The 12,597-nt window shown below is 36.2% G+C and overlaps 1 protein-coding gene across 11 annotated transcripts in view; it reads left to right on the forward strand.

The window, feature by feature from the left end:
* The window catches only part of LOC138060864 (poly(A) RNA polymerase GLD2-like), a 45,694-nt gene that overhangs the window by 1,551 nt on the left and 31,546 nt on the right, over positions 1-12,597 (forward strand). For 7 of the 11 annotated variants that reach the window (XM_068926448.1, XM_068926453.1, XM_068926452.1 and 4 more), the window contains exons 2-7: positions 43-234; positions 869-994; positions 3,269-3,518; positions 4,634-4,748; positions 4,869-4,960; positions 6,013-6,079. In XM_068926448.1, coding sequence (XP_068782549.1) covers positions 80-234; positions 869-994; positions 3,269-3,518; positions 4,634-4,748; positions 4,869-4,960; positions 6,013-6,079 — 805 coding nt within the window. In that variant the 5' untranslated portion in view covers positions 43-79. Of the gene's footprint in view, positions 1-42; positions 235-868; positions 995-2,677; positions 2,748-3,268; positions 3,519-4,633; positions 4,749-4,868; positions 4,961-6,012; positions 6,080-12,597 lie in introns of those variants that run through there. The other 4 variants (XM_068926454.1, XM_068926450.1, XM_068926456.1 and 1 more) reach the window with 3 other exon arrangements.

Genomic DNA, 12,597 nt, shown 5'->3' on the forward strand with positions numbered 1-12,597 from the left:
ACTAGTATTATATTTTGTTGCCTTATTTATTTATTTTGGTAGGTAAAAGGATACATGTTTGCTTCCAGTACAGAAGAGCATGTTCCCAAATTCCTCCAACTTGGGTCGTCCACCCTTCCCTCCAAAACATCAACAGCACAGTACCTTCTTCAATAAGCTTCCTCTAAACATACCACCTGCTCTTCTCTCTCACCAGCAAATTATTGATGCTCAGTTTAACTTTCAGAATGCAGCGTAAGTACAATAAGATTTGATTGGGGGTGGGAGGGGGGATCGAATTGTAAAAGACAGTTAACTGTCTTTTGAAAGAAACACTTCTGTTTATGAAGCATGGTTGTCAGTATTTTTAATATTGTACTGCATAAAACTTGAAATATAGAAAGATATCTTGTGTGAAAATATAACTATATCACTTCTGTTGGTGACCTGCAAGTTTTAATGCTCTCCTGCGTTGTGTGTAATACATGAGATATCATTTCACTAGTTACAGTTAATAATCTACGGTTTGGTTTTGATGGTCTTCAGTTGTATATGTTCACTGAGGAATCCAGAAGGGAGATGAAAAGGGGAAGAAGCATTTATGCTTGGAGTGAAATTTGAAAAATCGTAGCGCTTCTAGCCTCTTAACTTTAATGCTCCCTTAGTTCATTTGCAAAAGGTTTTGCATATTTGCTCTGAAGAATGACCACCTTCCATTTTTCAATGAAAAGTGTACTATATATTGAAACTTCATTTTGAATAGAAAGGACGCGTGTATTGTTCCTAAGGAAAAACGTCAAGACTTGCAGAGTTTTGTATTTACTGAAGAAAAGCAATCAACCAAAAACGATCTCTTAGGTATTGTATGAATAATAGTTATGGACTGTAGTCTTTCTAGGGCTCTGTTGAGTGGGAACCTTGCAACTCTTCCAGCTGTTACACCTCAGCCATTGACTTACGGAAATGTCAGTCCAGTACATACATCTACTGCCCCCACGTCATTCCGAGGAAGAAAGTAAGTTCTTTAATGAGTGTGTGTAAGTAATTACTTCTGATTATAATGTATAACATAGGTTATATAACCTATGTTTCTTGAGCAACTTGAATTTCAATAGAAATACTAAGAATAGTGAATACAGCCTTTCTGATCAGTAGGCCATATTCACATGTCATGGCACTTTAAAGCATTCATGTACTTGCTTTTGAGAATTTTAGTCAACATTAGTGATCCAGTACGTGTAGTTTTTCTCTCACAGCAGTTGTGGCCTTACAGAACTGACTTGTTTGTTTTATTTTAATGTTGCAGTAGATCATAGTCTGTGTGTGCTTGACTGTTAGAAGGTTTGTGTCAATGCATTGAATGTTTTCTTGTTGTTTTATCAAGTTGAGAGTAAAATTTCTCCCTCAGTGTTTTATGGGAATCGTGATGTTTTTCTGAGGATGCACTACATGTTTCTCTTGCTCTTCTTAATTATGTGAAGTTTTATTTTTCAAATACAAAGTTATAAATTCAAGCACTTTGGGTGGGGAAATTTTATGAAAACATAATTTTTTTCCTTTTTTGGCAAAAGCCATACTTACTTGAATTTAGGTAACTTCCTTCATGCAACAAAAAGAGAAATTGCAGATGAGAGTGCAATTTTATTTTCTCTTAACATTTTAAAAAATGATTTTCATATCCTGCTTATCGGTTTAGAAAATAATAGTTGATAAATGTTTGTATAACTTTTAATTAACTATGTGAACCAGGTGGTAGGGAAGAAGCCTTAAGTAATCCTGTCTTTGAAACTCTTGCCTGTATGTTGTTGTTCTTCCTGATTTAACAGCTGAGAGGATATGAATAGTTAAATATATAGCATTAAGCTATAGTTGGTTATATAGGTATCTCGTTAACTAAAGAAAGTCCTGGTTTTGCATGCTGTATGCATATTTTTCCCTTCAGCAGTCTGACTTATGGAAAGCTATGCTGTGTTAAGGGATTTGCAGTCAACTAGTTCTTTAGATCTTGAGTGAACTCTTCTTAAGATATTTTCCGTGAAGATTAGTTCTTGTAAGTTCTTCTCTGTTAAAATAAGCTGAAACAGCTTCATGTTTTGATTTAATGTTACATTATGCATTCCTTTAAGACTGTGGCAGGTACTGTCATTATTAACTTCTATCAGAAAGACAGCTGAGACCTTAAAAATTGAAAGGATGACTTGAGATCTTGTTAGTTAAATCTTTGTTTCATTAATATTGTCTCTCTGGGTCATAAAGCAATTCTGATGCCAACCTTTCTTACTAGAAAGAATAACTATAGTTTTATTAATAGTTAATTTGTTCATACATAATATCAATATTTGATTTCATGCTTTTTTAAAAATGTGTGAATATCCCTATATTACTTAGCTTATGTGCAGTTACTTAATATATAAACAAAATATGAATGTCCTCTTTTATATTCTTTGGTGTGGTAGACTGTGGTATTCAACCACTTTACCTTGCAGTACAACTTTTTCTTAATAAAGAGTTCAGATGCCAAGGGGCTGTCCATAAGATCACTATATCTTTTAAAACACACAGGAATTTCTGTGACTAATGAGTTAGTGTGGAGATAAAAATTTATGTTTGAAAATGAGGCATTAGGTTTATGACCTGCATAGCGTAATACAATCGTTAGTTTGATTTGTCAAATGAATAGTGGTTCTTTTTTGCCCAGATTACACATTTTACTGTCTGTACAATCTAAGCCTGCACAGACAAATGCTACATTTTGAATGGCTATTGTGGTAAGTTTTTTTTTTTTGTTTGTTTTTTCTCCCTTCCCCACTGCTGAACTTCTTATTCGTCACTGGGTATTCAGAGTTCACAAAACTTCTCACTGCACTTCTGTAGATTTTAGTTTTTAAAAAGTATGCTTATGTACTCTGTATGTATCTTTTAAAAAGAAAAAAAAAAAGAAAAAAAGAAAAAGAATATATGGTCACAAATATTCTAGCATTCGTCTTTTCTAGTTATCCTGCTTGACTGAACTTGCCATTTGGTTTCAACTGGTTAATATAAATACTCCTGTTAAGCAGTTGCATCAATCCACTTCAAGGGTAGCTGTGCTTTTGCAGTTGTCTTCTCTTGCATTTCCCGTTCCAGGTTTATTTCACCTAATATCTAGGATGGGCACGCTTTTTGTTTCTGTAGATGGTTTTAGTGAGATAGTCACAGTTAATAATCATAAGTATTTGTAGCGAGTGTACTTTAATCGTATGTTGGAGCTTGCAAGCTACAGGAATTACTGTCTTATTTTTTTTTGTAGGAGACTAAGCGAACAAAACGTTCCATATGATGTCAAACGGCAGCGGTTTCATTCACCTCATCGCGAAACAACTGTAGTTAACCAAACAGTGCCTTTACCGGAAGAACGTAGATACTCCTTCCCAGGATCCATTCCATCTCAACTGTTTCATGCACATTACCTACCAGATTTAACTGGATGTGTCCCTCCATTGCGAGACGCTTCGTTTTCAGACCCTATAGAGACCACGCTCCCTGTGGCCAAAGATAAGGTAATACCTATCTATGCCTGTGCTTTACCTTGTCCTGGTGAGACTCCGTGATGCTGGGGGAGACAATAAAAACTTCCTTGGGGTTCAGTGACATGTCATGGCATCTCTGCTGCTGAGCTTTATTTATAAGGAATAGCAGCATATCAGTAAATGTACCTGCTGTTATGGTCTTCCCAGTTCTGTATAGCCTCTTTGTTAGTATGTTTGATTTTGGAGGGTTTTTTTTTTTTGTATAGTTGTTTGGTTTTTTTCCCTTGTTGATTTCAGGAAATTTACCTGTCTGATCCAGGCATAGTAGGAATTGGAAGGGTGGTTGGTGTGTTGCATGACTGGGGGAGGTCCTGATGAAATAAGCCAGTAACATGGGAGAAGCCTGTTCTGAATAATATGATATGGGGCCTGTAAAGATGTCCTCTGCTCCCCTTCAGAAGGAGATAAAAGTTGTTGTTCATATATACATATGTAGAAGAAGATGTCGTCTTCAGGTGGACGTTGGAATTGGAACTGTTTCTTTTTTAAAAAAAAAAAAAAAAGCTTGTGGCTAATCAGTCTTTTTATATTTCATCTTGCATCAGCTTTTTTCTTTTGTATAAGTACTTCTGTTGATTATAGCGTATAGCAATATCATCATTAAAGAGGAAACAATTAACACATGCTTCCACCAAAGATCTGACTACTTCTTAGATAGTTTGAGTGGGGCTGAGATAAAAAAGCTAACTTAAATCAGTTTTTAATCTTTGTTTTCTCCCTATTATAGGTAGTCAAACTGGTGACTTTAAAGTCAGCAAAAGATGTCTGTCGTCTTTCACTGCTTGATCCCTGAAAAGCCGCAGATACTGATAGAGCAAAAGTTATCTTCTGTGGAGAGACATCTTTTTCTAAGATTGGACAAACTTTAATATTAAAAACTACAGAAATTTCTTGTGGGGAAGTGTTCAATATGAATTTAGGCAGGATAAAACTCCCAAAAAAGGAATAGATTATGAGAAACAATGCTGACATTTAATTTATTTGCTTGTTAATGCAGTCTCTTCTATTTTTCATATAATTGCATCTCTGACAGGAAAGAATGTTTTACTGCCCAATATCATTACTTTTTGAATGTGTGTTTCAAGTTAAGTCAGCAGGTTTTGGAGTTGTTTCAAGCATGTCAGCAGCAGACCTGTGATTTGAACAGAAAAGAACTCTGCAGAACAGAACTCCAGAGGGAAATTCAGCGAATTTTTCCACGTATGTTTTGAATTTGACCATTCAGTATTGGTTTGAATGTTCGTCATGATCACAGTTCTCCCTTCCTCCCAAACTAAGACATGTCTCGTCAGTTTTTCTTCTATGATTCTTTTGGTACAGAGAGCAGACTCTTTTTGGTTGGATCCTCACTGAATGGCTTTGGCACGCGTAGCAGTGATGGTGACTTGTGCCTCGTGGTTAAAGAAGAACCAGTAAGTAATTTAAAAATATAATTAAAGTCTGTTTGCCTGGTGCACTCTCTGGAACCTGAGCACTTTAAATTCAGTAACTATTTTAAAAATGTATGTGATTTTTATCAGGCTTGATTCTAACATGAGAAACAAAGGGTCAAATCCTTTGATTTAATAATATGTTTTTACACTGATAATAGCTATGAACTGTGGCTCCCGTGATGTTGCAAATATGGATTTAACCTTATAAACCTTGTAACCCTGCAAAACCTTTGAAAATCAAGCATTACCCTAGTTTCACAAATGCACAAAGCACAGAGTAACAGAAGCGAGTTGCCTAACATCAGGAGGAAAGCTGGTTAAAGAGCTCCAATTCTTCTACATGCAGGAACAACTTTTAATAAGTGCAATTTTTATATTTATTTAATTGTTTAGATTATTAGCTAACACAATGAAAAAGCAAAACTAGGCATTTCAATAAGTGTTTGTTAAATAACTTTCCTCCTTTTCAAAACTGTTTCCATGGTGAAATTGTCAGATGAAAAGGCAATGGCAACCTTTCCACTAAGATAAAATCCTATAAGATAAGGTGAGGGTTTTTTAGAGGGGTAGTAACAACAAAAGTTTTAGTGTGCAGTCACAAAAATGAACCTGATAATGCAAACTATCTTAAATATTTTTTTGGTGAAAGAGAATTTTTATATGTGGAATTTGAGAGAAAAGACATAAACAAAAAGGTAAACAGAGGATATTTTTAGAAGAACTGAAACATCACGAATGAATGGTATTACATTTTTTATAAGTGGGGCTAGCTTTCCTTCACAGTTTGAAGATTTCTGAATGTCTGCTAGTTACTATGGATCTAAATTATTTTGTCTGTTTTTTCCTAAATTAAATATATATGTAGACTGAGGAATGTGTTGGTATGCATGTATACATGTTTACTTCTTATTATGAGACTTAATAAACTTTCCCTTTATTTGAAAACTAAAATGTGCTGGTTGTATAAGGATTAAAAAAAAATGAAATGGGAAATAACATTTTTAATCTTTAATTTTAATATCATGTTTCAGGTAAATCAGAAGACTGAAGCAAGGCATATACTCAGCTTAGTCCAAAAACTCTTCAGTACTAAACTTTGTAAGTTCCAGGCTACAGCAAGGTGGTAAGATTATTGGCAATTCTGAAAGGAGTGTTGATGTACAGTTATAACTACTTCGGTACTTGCATGTTGTCTGGTTTCTAACTGTAGTATTTAGTTTTTCTGGGCAGGAAAAAAAAAAAACCTTAGTAACATTTCTGATTTTGCTTGATGTTTGAAATAGAACAACTTAAGGGTTACCCTCCAAGCTAGTGGATTTCAAGAATGGGTAGCATCTAAAATGACTCTCTTGTGTGTGGTTCGTGATTCAAAAGTGGATTGCTGTTTGGGAAACCTCTTTTAGTTTATTTCTCTTTTACATTCCAGTGCTTTCCTTGAGACAGTGCTCTAAGAACTTGTAAAATAAGCTGTCACTCGCAGTAAACTGTGTAGGAATTTCTTTTGGACCTTGGTACTAGTGAAATAGTTAACTTAGTGAAGGAGATCTTAAATGTTAACAGTACCAGCACATTTAGGAGAAACAGATCAACTCATAGTTCTTGTAAGCTGTTGTTTAGATACCCTTTAGATGAATAATTCACAGGAGCAGTTCTTGACTTAAAAGTGAAAACCTCCTACTTCAAAAAGGTTTTTGTACCATCCTTTGAATTATTAATAGTCAACAGGATCTTTTATATCAATGACTCTGTCCACTTAGTTCTCCAACTTGTGATACGTTTTTGATGTCACTCCTTATGTTGCTATTCTGAACTATCCTGCAATGGTAAGAGGAACAAACCATAAATTTCAGTGCAGACTTCAAAACCTCTTCACTGGGAGTTGTCCGTACCTGGAATTCAACAGCTCACTCGAGGAGAGCCTGATATATCTATCTCAGTATAGACATCTGATATTTAATGGCTTATTGCTATTATATGCTGATGTTTGCATGAGTGGTCTGCAACTTAGTCTGGTGTGCCTAGGATACAAATAATTCTAGTGCTTTCTGGGAATCACAGTGATAAAACAGTTGTGTTCTCAGGACCCGAAAGGGAGCATCTAAATAAATTATGACCCTCTTTTCTAGAGGCTATGTTCTGTAAGTTGGGTTTAGACAAAATCCAGTTTGTGTACCAGTAACAAAAAGACATTGCTGTCATGTGGGAGTGATCTCTGAAGGTGTTTTTGTGTCATGGCCTGTGTGTGATGCAAGACAAGAGGGAATTAGCACAGCAAGTACCTTTCTTCAGCTTCATTTAATCAAATATTCTCTGGAAGTGTTCTTCGGAAGGTGAGGCAGGGCAAAACACTGTTAATCTTACAGCTCCTGCATGACTCTGTCAGTTGTCTTATCTGGACCTCTCAGATCATCTTTTCATAATTCTGACATCTCTTTGAGCACAATGCTCTGTCTTATACCAAGCCCTTTATCATTTTTTTTCTTCTAGTATAGATGCTTTGTGGCTAGAATTTGTAGACAAAAGTTGTTGAAAATTGTTTTGCTCAGGAATAAAAACTTTCACTTCATTCAAAACAAACACTTTTCCATATGGGTCTTTCCATTTGGCTTTACCCCATTTAGAAGCTATAGTCCAGCTATGCTGAGTTTTAATACTTCTGAAACAAATAAGAGTGCTGGTTACTTTGATTAAAGCTTATTAAGGCAAATACAATTGCTGTCATCCACATGTTCAAAGTAACTTTTCTTTTGAAGACAGACTTTGAAAGCTGTTGGATAGATTCATGTTTTTTCTCTGCTCTTGGGTAGACAGTCAGCAGTATGCTTCAGTGGCACCCTGTTTGTGTGCTTAGAAATGGCTGTTTGTTGTCAGCTCCAGATTGATGGTTAAGTTAGGTTTTTTGTGTGTTTGTTTTAAATAGCGCTGCTGCAATCTTTGTTCAAATGATTTCCTACCTCCTCCTGTTTTCAGAAGTTGTCTGCCACTTAATCGCCAAAGGTGGGATCTACAAGTACAGATATTTAGAGAATGTGTGTGGCGATTGTAATTCTTTTGAGACATTAAGTACAAATGGAATTTAGGGCTGTCATTCACCTTTTTATTGCTTAGAAGCTTGAATCAGAATTCCAGGTGCAGTGGTCAGGAGGACCATACTTGTAGCCTTAAAGGCAGAGCATGAGTGCGTGTATGCTGCTGCTGTGTATAAAAGCAAGTGTAAGATTGATCTATAACAGAGCTTCTTTAAGAATTGCAATTTCATTAAACAAGTCTTGCATGTGCATTTTATGCTTTTTGTTGCATGCGTTCCTCTTTTTAATGACAAAAATGGTATGAAACCTCTTCTGATCATTATTCTTAAGTTTTGTACTGTCCGGTTAATACGTGTGATGGTATCCTGTAATCTTAAAGGGTTACAGGATGGTATCCTGTAATCTTATTTGAACATCCTATTTAAATAGTTTCTTTTTGCTTTTGTGGAAGACAGACTGCAGCTGTGTTCACGTTCTCCACAAGTGTATGAGTTGTCATTATACTTACTCCTTGCCTTACGCAAGAGAATAGAAATAAACATAGTTTAGGCCATGCATGAAAGCAAAGTGATACGTGCCAGGATGTGTGAGAGACAAGAAAGGGGAGGAAAGATAAGTCATTTGATACTATTTAAAGCTGAATTCTTGGACTGCCAGGTTTTAGAGAAGAGTTAGAAGGGTAAGCAGAAATAACTTGATAAAGAGAATATCTGTGGTATAGATAGTGTTCCAAGCATTTTTAGCCTTTTCCCAGTTGTAGAATGAGAGGAATTGCAGTTTAGAAACTTGTAAGCAGTTTTTTTAGATGTACTTTTTAATGGCTTCATCTTTCTTTCTTCCTATACTCCAGGGTGTTCCTGTATATTCCAAAAGGAAGGTTATACAGAGAAAGTGATTCTTTGCTTATCCTGCCTTAATTTCATGATTGACTGATAAATTGGGAAGCATTCTGAGCTCAGCTTAATTTGTCTCTTTCATAGTTTGTCTTTCAGCCTGGTCACGGTGCAAAGTGGGAGAAAGCTTCTGGTATCTAATCAGCTCTCGCTGTTCCTAGGGGACATATTAGTCTCAAATTCGATGCTGTGTTTCTGCTTGAGGCAAGAGATAAAGATAGCAGTAACGTGTTCCGTTTCTAAGGCCAGCAGAGTACATAGCGTCAGGTAGACTTGTAACGTTTTGCACATGCATGTTCAGATTACCTATATTTACAATAGTGGTTAACATCCCAGAACTGTAGACTGGAACCAACACTTTCTAGAAATGTGAAAAGTAAATTTGAGGTGATCATTGTTATAATGTATTGAAGAGAGTATATCCATCAGTATATCCACTGATAGTAAACCTCACGTTGATTAATCTCTTTAGATTCATTCAAACTAGATAGGATTCATTTGAACAACAATCGAGCAGTACTGGGTTGACTGGTGTTTAATATCTGAATAAATAAGAAAGAGCTCATTTTCTCTTAGTTATACAAAGAGGCGCAGTACTGTTGAGACTAGAATATCAGAATGGTATCTGCTCACCAGTTGTTTAGTGGGTGAAATGCAACAGCCAGGGGGATCAAGGTAACTTGAACTCAAAATCCATGAGTGAACATCCTTGAAGGACTTACTGGTAGGTGAGAATATAAAGTTCTGCATGATGGTATAGACATAAGTCTGTCTTTTTTTTCCCCCTTCCCCCCCCCCCAAACACTGGGTAGAAAGCAAAATGTTCCCTGAAAAAAGGACTCTTCATTCTCTATGCATTCCTACGTGACTAGGGTTAAGATCTTAAGGCATTTATCGCTCTTTCTTGCTCATGATAAGATTGCAAATGAGATAAAGCAGTCAGAGGATCTTAATAAACATGACCTGGAAACAGTATTTCTTACACTTGACATGTCTCCCTAGCAGATTTTTGTAACTGTATGCTATCTCTAAGCTTCCTGCTATAAAAACAATTTATTAACTAGACTCTAACTTTCTTTGCTGCATTGTACAGATGATAAAACTTACATGATGTCATTCTAGGCCCATTAAGATGGACATTTTGAACTCTTGCCTAGAAGAATATTCAAATGCAAGTATTCCTCTCAGCTGAAAATATAGTCAGATTTAAAAAAAAAAACAAAAACAAAAACAAAAAAAAACCCACCCCAAAACAAACCAAAACACCCCTAACTTTTTGTTCCCATTCAGACTGTTTTGGAGTAGCTGCTGTCTCCTGAGCTCTTGGTCTCTTGTTGTGATTAATACAAGTTTATCACATGATATGATCAATAAATGTTATTAGTAATTAATTGGCACTAGACTGTTGTTACTGTTTGTTTTATTCTGTATTCTTTTATTAAAAGCATGTAGTTTTCTAAGGCCTGTACGTGGACCTGATTCAGTTTATAAAACATTGTTTGATATCAATGGAGGAAAACATTTATATTCAGTCACAAACATGGTTTTACAAAAAGTTGTCACTTTGAGAGAAAAGTGAGTGAATTCCAAGCATCAACGATTAATTCATAATACTCTGGGTTGTACCCTCCTAGATCCTTCATGACTCTGCATTTGAACTGCTGTGCCACCCAGGTTCTTTCTATAGTGTAATCCTACCAATGAGACTAGACTACATGTGCAGGGTGCCAAAAACCTTTTGGCATGTACTATGTTTGGGATTAATATTTTATACAGTTGCTTTTTCTCTGCAAAAGAAAGAAGAGATTTAAGCTGTTTGATCTGAAATAATGCATGAATGGGTTACATATAAGAGTGTTTAGTCTTCTTTGAAATGATTATGTTCTTTGTTACTACAACTTAAGGGGCATTTGTGATTTTTTTCATAAACATAACAGTTGTTGAAAATTGTGGAGCAGCTATGTAGAATTCTTTGCATGGTGGTTTTTGGCCCTTCTGGTCATAGCAGCAAGATCAGATGTTCAGTTTACTAAGGCATTCAATCTGGATGTGTTTTAGAATTGCACAATCTGTGTATGTGACTCTCTTCCCTGGTATTTATGAAAATGTAATGCTTATGCACAGTAGAGATTCTGGTAATGATGTCATCAGTGTGAGCTGAAAAGAGGGTACCCAGCAGCAAGTCACTGCCTTCTAACATCCTCTCTTTGCTTTGTTTTACCCTTGGGGAACAGACTGGATTCAATGGGGTGGGTTTTTATTTTTCTTTCTTTCTTTTTCCCTTCCCTCTTTTGTTGGTCTGCCAATGCGGCAGGAGTACCCATCAAGTGTTGGGAGGCACTTGCAGACAAGGATATGCTTGGAAGTGGATTGCCACTAGAATGAATCCAGTTAAGTCCTTCAGGGTTCTTTTTAGAAAGATCATAGCAAGGAAAATTGAAGTGTTGTGCGTGTGTACACGCACACCCCTGCCATAGGCTGTGTGTTGGGCACCTTAGTCTTAAATCTTGCAGTGAAAGGAAAGGAGCCAGAGAGCTCTGCGTGCTTTATAGCCTCACATTCAGTGTTCTGAGGTGCTGGAGGAGGGATGCTTGGATGTGCCTGTAGGTGCAGCTAGGGAGAGGGGATATTTATACTGAGTTGTACTAGATTGTCCAGTCAGGTAATGTGGATCGAAATTTTTTTTTATAGCCAGTTGTAATAGTCTTTCTTTAAAATTAGTAAGTTAATAAGATTATCCTGTTTTTCATTACCAGCCTATGTGTTACTTAGGATCCTACAACGTATTCGAATTCAGATAAAGGGTTACACTGGGACAGACCTGTCCAAACATGCAGCTCCATAAAACTCTTCCAGAAAGCATCCAAAAAAAAAAACCCTAAGCCCACAAAATTTACTCTTAATTGAGTATTATACTGTAGGATTTTACTTCAAACCTGAAGTTATTACCCAAATGCAGTTTAGCTGACTGGTTAATCAAGGTTGCTATCCAAACTGACAAAGAAATGCCCCCTTTTTCTCCCAAGAAGTAAAGACTAGTTTTGTTTTTGTTTTGTTTTTAAGGTTTTTTTTGTAATCTACACTACTCCTACCTTGGTCATGCTTACTCATACTAATTTTAGCTTAATTTATTCAAATAAGGAGGAAATGTATAATGTTGAATATGGTCAAATTCAAGTGCATCTACATTTTGCAGCATGAGATAACTTACTAAAACTGTTGTTTTCCTAGATTCATACTGTTAAACTATGTACTCTGCTTTTCTCTCTTTTTCCATTACCACCTTGGGCACGTTTCTTAATAAGGATTATGGTCAACTGCCTTTTATCTGAGATACTGTGAAGAATTAGGAAATCACAGATAATATGATTGCTGCAGGAGTTTTGGGGAGCAAAGTGCAAAGACGCACTTGGCAGTGCGTGAGTCTAACAGGGCTTAATAACTTCGGGTTTGGATGGCTTGGTACTAAGCCTGCATGTCTGTACTGTGAGGATAATCAGCTGAGATACAGTCCTGTGGTTGTATATCTCTTGCATGTCCTATCTCCATTAAAGCAAAAGACAAATAGAATTTACCCAGTCTTTGATGGAAAGCGATGTCATATCTGCGAATCAGATGCCTTATTTTCAGTATTAATACAATAGGAAACATATTTGTCGGTACGTATTTTGTCAGAGGAAGAGTTTGTAAAGGA

Source organism: Struthio camelus, chromosome W (genome assembly GCF_040807025.1).
Source record: "Struthio camelus isolate bStrCam1 chromosome W, bStrCam1.hap1, whole genome shotgun sequence".
Taxonomy (NCBI): domain Eukaryota; kingdom Metazoa; phylum Chordata; class Aves; order Struthioniformes; family Struthionidae; genus Struthio; species Struthio camelus.